The 13,413-nt window shown below is 39.5% G+C and overlaps 1 protein-coding gene across 1 annotated transcript; it reads left to right on the top strand.

The window, feature by feature from the left end:
- The first annotated feature begins 459 nt into the window (after positions 1-459).
- Positions 460-3,317, top strand: LOC112291569 (uncharacterized). The gene is made up of 3 exons (XM_024539160.3): positions 460-1,066; positions 1,303-1,638; positions 1,974-3,317. Exons 1-3 carry the CDS (start codon positions 875-877, stop codon positions 2,757-2,759), a joined length of 1,314 nt encoding a protein of 437 aa, XP_024394928.1. The 5' UTR covers positions 460-874; the 3' UTR covers positions 2,760-3,317.
- The last annotated feature ends 10,096 nt before the right edge of the window (positions 3,318-13,413 follow it).

Raw genomic sequence — 13,413 nt, forward strand, 5'->3', positions numbered from 1 at the left:
CTGTCGAGATTCACCAGAATGAAATGACTGATACAGAATTATTTTATTATTTATTATTTGTTTATTTTTTCATGGGTTACCACTATATCGAATTCATTAAGTAAACGACATTTCGATTCAATGTCTTCTCCCGGTACATAACGTCGATGACGAAGTACTCACGGGGGACGACGATTCATTGACGAGACGAACGGATCGACGAGACGGACGAACAAAGGGAGGAAGGACAAGCACCCGTGCATTATTGGGCGATCGCCGATGTTGACCGGATCAGCGGACGTTCGTCGCCGTCCAAGGACGAAAAGGAAAGGATCGTCCAAGGGAGGCACGGACGGAGGGCAGGCAGCAATTGCAAATGGAATGATAAAGGAGAAGGTAAAAAGCAAAAGGAAAAGGAAAGGGCCATCCCTCGTCAATTGACAAATGCCCCCCCCCTTCGTTCTGGTCGCGTGTGGTGCCCGGCTCTGACCCTCTGTCTCGCTCACTGGCTAGATCCACTGGGCGGGGCGGGTCTCGCAATTTCACAGCGCGTGCCTGCCTGCCTCTCTGCCTGCAGTGAGATTGCAGTAAGAGGAAGAATGGGTAGCTCTCGCATTTATACTTTGTGTGATTGGGTTTTGTAGTTGAGGGGGCTGTGGGTGAGGATTTGATGCAATAGTAGCAGTTATGGTGGTGGTGGTAGTAGTAGTAGCAGCAGGTGGGGTCAATTGAAGTGGATTGAGGTGAGGTGAGGTGTGTGTGTGTGTGTGTGTGTTGTGGGGACGATGACGAATGGGCAGCAGCTGCTGCTGGTTGTGTAGTAGCTGAAACGTCTACGGGGATTTTGGTACTTAAATGGCTGCGTGGCTTCGATCTTTCTCGTGGCAGAGGTATCATGGCGATTTTGGTACCTAGAGCTTATTGGATCGCGACTGTGGTGTTTCTCGCTAGTGTCATCGCCTTGGTTGGGTACCAATTTTCTTCAGAGACATCTTTCTCGCGTTTGCGGCTGTGGTATGCGCTCGCTACAGCTGAGGAGAGTCCGTTTGCTCCGGCTCTGGCTCCCTCTTTCTCGAATCAAAGCGAGGTTTTTTTCTTCGGAGATTGCTTCATTGTTGTCTTCTTTCTTTCTTTCTTTTTTTCTTCTTCTTCTTCGTTTTTTTTTTTTCCTTCAGTTTTCAGCATTTTGAGTTTTTTTTTTTTTTTTTTTTTTTTTTTCTTGGTTCAATTCGAGATGAGATTTGCTGCGTGTGGGTATGTCTGAGACGTTGTGCTCTGTCTTGGTACTTTTGAGGGTTTGAAGTTCAATTTTGCGGGATGCAGATCTTTGTGAACGAATATGGCCCAGCAGTTGCCGCACCAGTTCCTCAGGAGAGGCTTTTTGAGAATTCCACAGGATCACGAGTTGCCGTATGCCTGGTTGGAGGGGCACGTGCTTTTGAGTTGACCGGAAAGACGCTCAAGAAGTACGTCGTGAATGCTTACAATAACACAGATATATTCCTACACTCGCCTCTGGATAAGGATTCTCACAAGTTTACGCTGCTTAGTGGAGCTGTGGGGCTCGCCAGTGCCCGCATCTTCGTTCCGGAAAGACTCCCCGAAAGTACCTTGCAGCGAGAAGTGCTCACTGCGGCGAATTCCCCCAATGGAATACAGGTTTGTTGCCTCAAAAATGCCATTCATGCAATTTGTGCATATTTATTACGCATGTAGGTTTTTATCGATGTTGTGTAGCATTACTGGGAAGGGTTTTCCTCTTGCTCACACCTGAATAGTTTTCTGCATTTAAACGAACGGTTGGATCCTGTGTTTTGCTATTACTTGGATGTGTCGTCTTTGACACCCACAGCCCAAATAACAATTACTGTATCCGGAAGGGTTTTGGGAATAAGGCTGGTTTTAGTGTGTGTTGTATCATGTGGTACAAAGTGCTTGCTTTTAGGGGTATAATCAGGGTGTTGAAAAGTAGAGAACTGTTTTGTATGGACCAGGGGTTGCTACAGTACTTCAATTTGGTCGAAGGATGTCTTGGATTGATTAGCGAATACGAGAAGAAACACAACATCAAGTACGATTGGATTGTTCGGACCAGGGTCGACGGATACTGGACCGGACCACTTCCGCCTTTGAGTTCGTTGAACCCCTCAGTTTATCACATCCCAGAAGGATCCCATTACGGTGGTCTCAATGACAGGCTGGGTGTCGGGAATGCTGAAACTTCTAGGGTAGCATTATCAAGGCTCAGCTTACTACCACTTCTTCACCAACGGGGTGCCAGAAACTTGAACTCCGAGACGGCTTTCAAAGCGCAGTTGAGATACTCAAACGTGCGGTATTCATTGACCAGTTTCCCTTTCTGCATACTCACTTACCGGAAATACGCCTGGCCCCCGGCCTACTTCGGCGTGCCAGTGGCGTCTCTCTCGACAAAGGGTGATATGAACGGTGTCAAGTGCAAACCATGCACCCCTAAGGCGACAGGGTCAGAAGCGCAAGCCATAGTGTCCAAGCTTGGGAAAGGCTGGGGGTTTCCTGGCCACATAGAAGGGCTTGAGCTTTGTGATGCTCGTCAAGACTGGGAGCCACAGTGGCGTACCATATATGAGAAAGAATCTGGCCAAGAATTCTCTAGTGATGCCAAGAATGTCACGACCAGGTCTATCGCTGAGTGTGTGCGGGATATGGAAGAGTTTCAGAAGCAATGGGAGGTGTGGGATGCACCTCCAGCCCAGGTGATTTGTTCCAAGGGCAGCAATGAGCAGCAGGTTGGAAATTGAGGGTCCTCGAAGTTCTCTGGGTAGACGAGGGTTTTACGCCGCACAGTAGATATGAGCTAGCATTGTGTATCCTGGAAAAACGGCTTAGAGTGAAGTTGCCGATTCTTCGCCTTCAGTACAAGTTTTTAACTCGTGCATTGAAGGGTTTTCAACAACTCGTGCATTGAAGGGTCCTTATACTCTTGTCATGAGTCGCCGAAGCAGCAGCAAGAGCAAGGCAGTTCTTGGTAGTAGCCAATACCAAAGTGAAGCAGAGCTCTAGGAACCTTCTCCTGCCCAGTTCTGCTCTCTCAGGCGAATGGAGAGCTGATTATCGTCTGATTTCTTTTTTGCTAGGATTAGTTTTATTCGTTGAGTTTTGGTAGGGACATCATAGGGATGTAATTTCTACAGCAAGAACAGTGGATGGTTTTTTTCCTGAAACAAACCGAGTTTGAAGAGAGAGTAGAAAGGAAGAAAAAAACAGACGATAAAAGTAGCTTGAAATGTGCATGTCAAGCGACGGGCACTGCTCCGTTTTGCTTCACTCATAGTTCGGAATCTATCTTTATTAGGTCAGCTGATCCAGAGATTGCGGCAGTGCATCTTGATAACTAACCTCCTTCAGTCTAAGTTGCTCAAACCTTGACTACGCTCTGTCAAATTCTGCAAAGAATACATGGAAAGGACTGGAGCGGCAGATCACAACTGTTCTCAACGTGTGCTTTGCGCGTGGAATCTGACCTCACATCTCCAGTTCACGCAGCAACTGTCACTTCTAAAATGGCTCCACAATGCTCAGGGTAGCTACATCCAGTGTCTCGCACCCCAGATCTTGCCAAAAACACCGCTTTTAGATGGAACCTGCCGGTTTGTATTAGAAAGCAGGGTTTGAAGATGTTATGCTAAATCGACAGTTAGCCCTGGACTGATTTCCTGCTGATCTGACTGGAGTTTGTGAATTCTTTCGCAAAACCTTTCCTCTTTGCTGCTCCCATTTTCAATTTTTTTTATGTTCAGGATCAACTTTATATTAGTTGGGTAATCAGTGCATTCTATTCTATGGTTTGGTGATAGTTTAGTTTTAGAATAATTTTCTTGGCTTGTGCATAGATAAGTGGTGTAGTTTGGTTAGTGATACATCATAAAATAAGAACCAGTTTTGTGAAAGAATAAGACAAGCTGTCCATGTTATTTATTTATTTATTTATTTATAGTTGTATAGTTTTATTTTATTTTATGGAGCTTCTGCTGTAGGAAACTCTACGTACGATGGACAATTTCTTTTTATTGCTCACTAGAGTGTTGTTTTATTAAGTCTAGGATTTATATGCAACATGTTTTTATGAGGCCATAATAAAGAATTAAACAACCTCTGTTTTTATTTTGTAGTTTTTAAATAGTTGACCTAAATGAGCACTAAGAGTTGTCTAAAACGAAACCATGGTGTAACATGGATTTTTACACCAATGCTTCGGTAAAACTGTGTGTAGAACAAACTAAGTATATGTTGCATTAGTCCTCCTCATTTTAAACGATTTTGTTTCAATTAATTTCTAAACAAATTCTAACTTTTTCTTTTGATGGAGAATAATCTGTAACTTTTTGTGATTTTTATAAATACATTCATTTATAATTGTTTGTTAATGTTGAGAATTTATGTTTTTCTAAGACTTATGGTACAAAAAAATAAGTTCAGAAATACATCATTCAGTATTGAGATTTCATTCGTTAGTATTTTTTTGGTATACAAATCTATCATTTTAATATTTAATTATAATATTATTTGTATGAAGTCAATTCGAATGGCTTTATTTTCTTCTATTAATCACATGCTTTACAAGGTAATTAATTTTATATCTTAAATCAATATCTTCAACTTACATTTGTTTCCTTTACTGAACATTTATGGTTTCAATTAAAAATGTGAAAAATGAGTATTATTCATTAGGTACTGTTAATCTAACCTCAAGTAGGACAATTTTCCTCGGAAACTATGATTGCTAAGAACACATAAACAAAATCAATCAATATTACCTCGTCAACATTCACCTCTCTACAAACCAAGAATAAACAAAAAGAACATGGCAAGATAAACCAAGATACAAATACTAACCAAGAATAAACAAAAAGAACATGGCAAGATAAACCAAGATACAAATACTGCAAAAATTCAGACCGAAAATTATTTAGATATTTTACTTATTTCTAAATCAATAATTTATGACTATTGCAACATGATTTAATAAAATATCTTTTTTTTTAAAAAATCTTATTATTTATTATATTAAACTAATATTTTTTCACATTGATAAAATCATAATTAACTATGATAATTTTAATTTTGAACGATTATTATTATACAAGGATTTAATTACGGATTTAATTACATAGTTTGTTCCTTTTAGGAAAGAATTAGAGAAAGTAAAACCAACAAAGTGGCATTACTTTGTATTGATTGAGAAAAACCAAGCGAGGATTCAAACGCACAACGTTCTCATCAATTTATAGCGAACGAAGCGACGTTCCCCAATAAATGAATCTGACGTTTGGAATGTTGAGATCATTAAATGTAGTCGGCGCTCTCCATAATATTTATTATAGACTACAGTAATTACCATAGCTACAATATTTAGAGTCTAGTGGAGAAGTACTATTTATCTTCTCCTCTTTTCTCTTCTTATATACGAGACACAACTAGATCAATAGATTTGTGTGTGTGAAGCTCTCTCTCCTTAGAAACCCTCTTAAGTATATGACTTACTACTATTCTTGTATGTGTATGACTTACTACTACTCTTGTGTGTGTATATGACTTACTATTACTCTTACTCTTGTGTCTTTCTAAACATTCTCAACACGTTATCAGCACGATTCTCTTCTACACACTATCACAATTTTTTGTTCTAGTCTTTGACTCTTCAAACCTGTTGCTACCCTTGCTTAGTGTCTGTGTCATGATCTTGTTCTTCTCACACATTAGCTGCTTGCTTAGAGCACTTGTTCTACTCTCTGCCCTGCTTGCTTAGAGCACTTGTTCTACTCTCTGTGTCACGGACATACATATAATTACCTATATGAATAGATAAAAGTATGTAAAAGTAGGTTAATTGTGTAATAACTTCTAGAGAAGCTTCTTAGAAGCTTCATAGACGCTGCTTTGACTTTATAGGAGTCTATAGTTGACTTTTAGGTTAGAAACTTGGTCAACAAGTTAGCCATGTGCCACGCATGTTGGAAGCTTAAAGAACAAGCTAACTACGTGGTCTATCCATAGAAAACTTGCCTTGCAAGCAAAGGCATGTGGCCTAGAAAGTCAACATATATTGGAGGTCTTATAGAACATCGCCACGTGGCTTCTAGTTAGATAGTATATATAGAGGCAAGAGTGAAGCCCTCTTCACTCTTGTCAACTCCTTTCTTGCTTCTAGTCTAGTTTCAAGGGTCTCTAGTTTTCTTGTATTTTGGCAATAGCCATTCCAGTTTCTTTCTTAATATACATATTTCTATTTTGTCCTATTTCTTTTTGAGAAAAGTCTCACTTACTCTTTAGCTTTCATCGAGTTCTTGTCCCTGACAGATTGACAAGAGTCCACTTACAATATCAGAGCTTTGTCTTTTCTTGATTAAGAGTGGATTACCCCTTTTTCTTGATAAGACATAAGCGCATTAGAAGTTGCGGATTACCCTCTTTTAAACTGATATTGTTCTTAGTATTTTCTTTGTTATCAATTCCTCTCTTCTATTTGTTTTGAGCGTTGTTAGACATCTTCTCTTTTCTAAGTGCTACTATGGCAGAGCTTGTTGAAATGAAGAGTGCAATGGCACAGATGCAAGAACAATTGAGGGAGTTAATGCTTGCGATGCATCAACTCAATTTACCACCACAAGGAGCAACAAGAATGGTAGGAAGTGAAGATATAGAGATGATTGGGGCTGCTTCAACATCTGCACCAAACCATGTCCCTTCTCCCAGAATGGAACACCCTTCGAGTGTTAGAGAACCGAGAGTTGCCTTGCCCGAGAAGTTTGATGGTACCAGATCCAAGTTTCGAGGATTCATCAATCAGGTCCAACTAGTGATTGAACTTCAACCCCAGAGCTATCCAACTCCAGGGTCACAAGTAAGATTCATTGGTACACTTCTTTCAGGTTCAGCATTGTCATGGTTTTCATCTTTTCTTGAATGACGAGATCCAATATTGGATAATCTGGAGGCTTTTTTGGCGGAGTTTCGATCCATGTTTGGAGAACATGATGCAATTCGTGTTGCAACCAACAAGATCCGTATTTTGCGACAAGGCAATCGATCAGTAACATTATATGCTTCGCAATTTCGACAACTTGCAACTGATATCAAGTGGGATGATGCCGCACTTGTGAGTCAATTTCTCTACGGATTACAATATGAGGTAAAGAAATTGATGCTTAATTTACCTGATCCTCAAACATTGAGTCAAGCAATTGACTTTGCTGTGAAGTGCGACAATCGACTTTTTGAATTTCGATCCGAGAGTCGCACAAGTGGGCCTCAACGTTACTACAATTCAATGGCAACACCGACGTCTCATCAACACATACCTTCGGAAGTAGAGGATATGCAAATTGATGTGGTACGTTTCAAACCTCTTACTGAGCAAGAAAAGTCTCGTCGTCGACAAGAAGGATTGTGCTTATATTGTGGAGAACCTAAGCACACTGCTCAACATTGTCCAAAGAAGCGACGTAACTACAAAATGAGGAGTACGGCTGTCAAAGAAGACAGTATGTCGGAAAACGAGTACGTCCAGCTACAATAGGGACCGTGCGGCTGGAATCTTGTACAACTTCTAATAAAGGTCCTATCCTCTCCTCAAAACCATCTCCTTGTTTTATAATAGATGTGCGTTTAGGACCTAATAATTACAAAGCCTCTGCCTTGGTAGATTCACGAGCCTCATCTTGTTTTTTAGATGAAGAATTTGCTAGATGTCATAGAATATCATTAATACAAAAAACTAAACCTGTACACGTAGAAGTCATAGATGGTCGTCCGTTGTCTTCTGGAGATGTAACTCACGAAACACTTCCTGTAGATGTAGTAATAAATGGTCATAGTAGTTGCGTAATTTTTAATATAATTAGATCTCCCTCTAATCCAGTAATTTTAGGCTTATCATGGTTAGAAAAGTATAATCCTCGAATAGATTGGATTTCTCGTAAACTTGATTTTCCTCAGAGCATTAGTAACAGTTCTATTAACCAAGTAAAAAACTATGAGTCTAGTATAGTAAAACTCGCATCTATAGGTGCAAAAGCATTTATACACGCAGCAAAAGAAGGATCAACTTTTGCTATTTATGCTGCACCTATTTCTGAAAGCGTAAAGACTTCAAGTGGCATTCCAAGTCAATATCAGGATTATCAAGACGTTTTTGAGAAAAAGAATGCAGATATTCTTCCTGAGCATCGCCCATACGATTGTTCAATCGATCTCAAGGAAGGAACTCAGCCACCATTTGGACCAATTTACAGTTTATCACAAGATGAGTTGGCTGAACTCAAGACATATATTGACGAGAATTTAGCGAAGAATTTCATACGCCATTCAAAATCTCCAGCAGGAGCTCCAATTTTATTCGTAAAGAAAAAAGATGGATCTTTACGAATGTGTGTTGACTATCGAGGACTCAACAAGATCACAATCAAGAACAGGTATCCATTACCTTTGATATCAGGACTCCTTGACCAGTTAAATCAAGCTAAGATCTATACAAAAATAGATCTAAGAGGAGCATATAATCTAGTACGGATCAAAGAAGGAGATGAATGGAAGACTGCGTTTCGAACCAGGTATGGACATTTCGAATATAATGTCATGCCCTTTGGACTCACGAATGCACCAGCTGCTTTTCAACATCTCATGAATGATGTATTTCGTGAATTCTTAGACAATTTTGTCGTCTGCTACCTAGACGATATCCTGATTTATTCTAAGAATGTTGAAGAACATGAAATACATGTTCGTCAAGTATTACAAAAACTCAGAGATGCAGGATTGTACGCCAAGATGGAAAAGTGTGTATTTCACACTACTCAAGTTGACTTTTTAGGATACATCATTTCAAATGATGGTCTTATGATGGATTCTAAGAAAGTCCAAACAATCATGGATTGGAAGATTCCAAAGACTGTGAGAGATGTCCAATGTTTCTTGGGATTTGCCAATTACTATCGGATCTTCATCAAAGACTTCTCACGAGTTGCAGCTCCACTTACACGCTTGACTAGTAAAGATAAATTCCAATGGAATCAAGAAGCGGAAGTAGCATTTGAAGCCTTGAAGACATCGTTTGTCTCTGCACCAGTCTTATATCATGTTGACTTTTCCAAGGCATTTTTTATGGAAACAGACGCATCGGATTTTGCCTTGGGTGCAGTTTTATCACAAATGGGAACAGATGACAAACTTCATCCGATAGCTTTTCATTCAAGAAAATTCTCAGCAGCCGAGATCAATTATGAGATCCACGATAAAGAACTTCTTGCAATCGTGGATTCCTTTCAAGAATGGCGTCATTATCTAGAAGGTGCTTCTAGTCCAGTCACTGTATATACAGATCACAAGAACCTCGAGTATTTCATGTCAGCACGCGTGTTGAATCGTCGTCAAGCTCGTTGGAGTATGTCTTTGTCAAGATTCGACTTCATTATCACTTATCGGCCAGGAAAACAACAAGGTTTGTCCGATGCCCTGTCTAGACGTTCTTATTTTGCACCAAAAGAAGGAGATGCAGCTTTTGAGCAACAAAGAACGGTCCTCTTGAAACCGGAGCAATTTCATCTCCGAGCAGTGAAATCAACATTGACTGTTGATTCAACTTTTCTCAAGCAAATCCAGTCCAGTATGTCCTCAGACCCTCTTGTTCATGATATCGAGAATAATTCTTCCAAGTCTCATGATTCTTCTAAGTTCGAGTTCAAGAATAATCTATTATATTTTGAAGGACGCCTATATGTTCCAGAAGGAAAAGCACGTTTGCGTGTTCTTCAAGCACGTCATGACTTTCCAGCAGCAGGGCACTTTGGATATAATAAGACTCTGGAACTCATATCAAGAGATTTTTGGTGGCCACAAATGTGGAAGTCAGTCAAAGACTTTGTACAATCATGTGATATTTGTTCAAGATCAAAAATTCCTCGACATCGACCTTACAGACTTCTTCAGCCATTACCTATACCAGAACAACCATGGTCTTCTGTTTCTATGGATTTCATCACAGATCTTCCAAACTCAAGATCTTATGATTCTATATTTGTGATAGTAGATCGTTTCACCAAGATGGCACATTTTATGCCATGTACAAAATCTATCACAGGTGAAGAAACAGCTAAGCTTTTCATTGATAATATCTATCGCTATCATGGATTACCTAAAGATATCATATCGGATAGGGGAACTCAATTTGTGTCGAGATTCTGGAGGACTCTTTTCAAGATTTTAAAAGTGGACATAAAGCTATCTTCAGCTTTCCATCCTCAAACTGATGGACAAACAGAGCGCGTAAACCAAGTCTTGGAACAGTATTTAAGGTGTACTATCAACTACCAACAAGATGATTGAACAAACCTTCTGCCATTGGCAGAGTTTGCTTATAATAATACGGTACATTCCTCCACGCAACAAACACCTTTCTTTGCCAATTATGGCTATCATCCACGACTTGATACTTTTGATTTTTCAAAAGTTGATAATCCTGCAGCAGAAGATATGGCAAATCGGTTGTCAGAGTTACATGCAATAATGAAGGCGCAGTTGAAGAAAGCTCAAGAACGACAAAAGATAAATGCAGATGTATATCGTAAAGAGCAACCACAACTCAACGTGGGTGATAAGGTATGGCTACTTCGTCGCAATATCAAGACCACTCGACCTTGTGACAAATTGGACTATCGTAGGCTTGGCCCCTTTTCTGTTTCTGAACAGATCAACCCAGTTGCATATCGGTTACATCTACCGGAGTCAATGAAGATCCATCCTGTATTCCACGTGTCTCTTCTTGAACCATATAAGACAGTGGATATACAAGGAAGAAGACAAATGCCACTGCCTCCTATAGAAGTAGATAGTAATGAAGAATTTGAGGTGGAAGAGATATTAGACTCAAGGCGGCGCCGAAATAAGCTGGAATATCTTGTTCATTGGTGCGGATATGATATTAGTGAGCGCACATGGGAGCCATCCAGGAATCTAGCAAATGCATCAGCTAAAGTCAAAGTTTTTCATCAACGACATCCATCAAAACCAAGATGAAAACCTCTCTTATAAAAGAGACAAGATTGAGGCAAGATAACATTCAATTTCCTATCCTTGTTTGCAACTTCTTTGCATTTTGTGACGCTAATTAGATGGAGAGCCAACAACCAGCGGATTCAACTCAAGAACCTTCGTTTGCTGACTTACCGGATGAGACATTGCGATTGTCACAAACTTCAAGACGACGCAACCGAAATGAAGTCCCTCAAGAACGACATGTTCTTCCTCGAATAGATGGTGAGATACAACGCGTTTGGTATCACGACCTTGGAAGAGATTCTCGATGTTTGGTGATATTATTGGAGATAGGAACGACTCCTGATGGTGTTTCAAATGTATTATTTGAAGGAAGTTATGAAGGCCTCAACAGTGATCAAATAACAGGGTGGTCTTCTCGCCCTGGAATGGGACACTATCGATGGCTAAGAGGACCCATCAACTATCTTCGAAGAGAACAAAGATCAGAGTATGTAGCAAATACAATTCGCCGCATATTAGATTTTCTCAATATATAATCACCGCTCCTCGTGGAACTCGTCCCTAGAAGGGGGGGTAATGTCACGGACATACATATAATTACCTATATGAATAGATAAAAGTATGTAAAAGTAGGTTAATTGTGTAATATCTTCTAGAGAAGCTTCTTAGAAGCTTCATAGACGCTGCTTTGACTTTATAGGAGTCTATAGTTGACTTTTAGGTTAGAAACTTGGTCAACAAGTTAGCCATGTGCCACGCATGTTGGAAGCTTAAAGAACAAGCTAACTACGTGGTCTATCCATAGAAAACTTGCCTTGCAAGCAAAGGCATGTGGCCTAGAAAGTCAACATATATTGGAGGTCTTATAGAACATCGCCACGTGGCTTCTAGTTAGATAGTATATATAGAGGCAAGAGTGAAGCCCTCTTCACTCTTGTCAACTCCTTTCTTGCTTCTAGTCTAGTTTCAAGGGTCTCTAGTTTTCTTGTATTTTGGCAATAGCCATTCCAGTTTCTTTCTTAATATACATATTTCTATTTTGTCCTATTTCTTTTTGAGAAAAGTCTCACTTACTCTTTAGCTTTCATCGAGTTCTTGTCCCTGACACTCTGCCCTGCTTGCTTAGAATACTTGATCCAGCCCAACTCCAGCTTGCTCTGTGCTCTTTGTTGCGCCTCGTGCCTCCTGCCACTACCGTTGCTACCATCTCGTCGTCGCCCTAACACCGCTCCCGCCACTGCCGTCTATTGTTGCTCGCCGTTGTCGCTCATTGTCGCCTGCCACTACTGCTCGTCGCTACCTGCTACCACCATCTTATTGCTGTTCTGCTACCTTAATCTACAACTCTCTCCTTAAAAAAAAAAAAAAAAAAAAATTATATATTTTTATTTTTTCAAGTTCAAGTTTATCATTTTATTTGATTTTATATTTTAAGGTACGTTTTACTCAACATTTCTACTTGATCTTGTATTTTCTTTATAGATTTATTTATAATGAGTGCTTCAACATCTTCAACTGCTTCTACTATGGTTCCAACTATTATTAGTACATTCCAATATTTTCAAGCTCTTTTATTTCCACCATTGACTGTGGATGGAAACAATTATCTATTATGGGCAAAAATGGCAAAAGTAAATTTATTTACAGAACAACTCTCGGATGCCATTATGTTTGAAGAATCTCCTACAACAAGTATTTTTATATCTCCTACTATTCGCTAGAAAGCACTTCTTCTCCTTCGTCGTCATCTTGTACCTGCATTACAACATCAATATTTAGAAATGGAAGATCCTGTAGAACTTTGGAAGAATCTTAAATCTAGGTTTGATCATCAAAAGACCATTTTTTTTTCCACGTGCACGTCATAATTGGACACATTTACGTGTCTTGGATTTTCCAAATTTAAATGCTTTCAATAGTGAAATGTATAGTATTGTCTCACAATTATGATTATGTGGACAAGGCATTTCTGAAGAAGAAATGATTGAGAAAACTCTCTCTACATTTCCTCCTGTATCTGCTATGCTTGCACAATAATACAGGAACATGAAATTTCAAAGTCATTCTGATCTCATGTCCTATGTACTTCTTGCGGAGAAGCAAAATGACCTACTCTTATGCAATACAGAAGCTCGTCCTATTGGAACTACGGTTTCAAAATCTCGTGCACTTAATATTTCAAAGTCTAAGAAGAAATTATATAAACATGGGAAACGTGCTCATAAATATCAGGATAGTCATAGTGAAGACCATTTCTACCCATATGGAAAGAATAAACGTGATTATAGGATAATTAAGAAAAATGATTTATCGAATTGTGATTTGGCCTCCCATTATATTTAATTTTACATCATCTATTTCAGAGAGTCATGTTTCTCTTTGGCATGGACGATTGAAACA

The sequence above is a fragment of the Physcomitrium patens genome, chromosome 14 (assembly GCF_059467195.1).
Source record: "Physcomitrium patens ecotype Gransden chromosome 14, ASM5946719v1, whole genome shotgun sequence".
NCBI classification, from domain to species: domain Eukaryota; kingdom Viridiplantae; phylum Streptophyta; class Bryopsida; order Funariales; family Funariaceae; genus Physcomitrium; species Physcomitrium patens.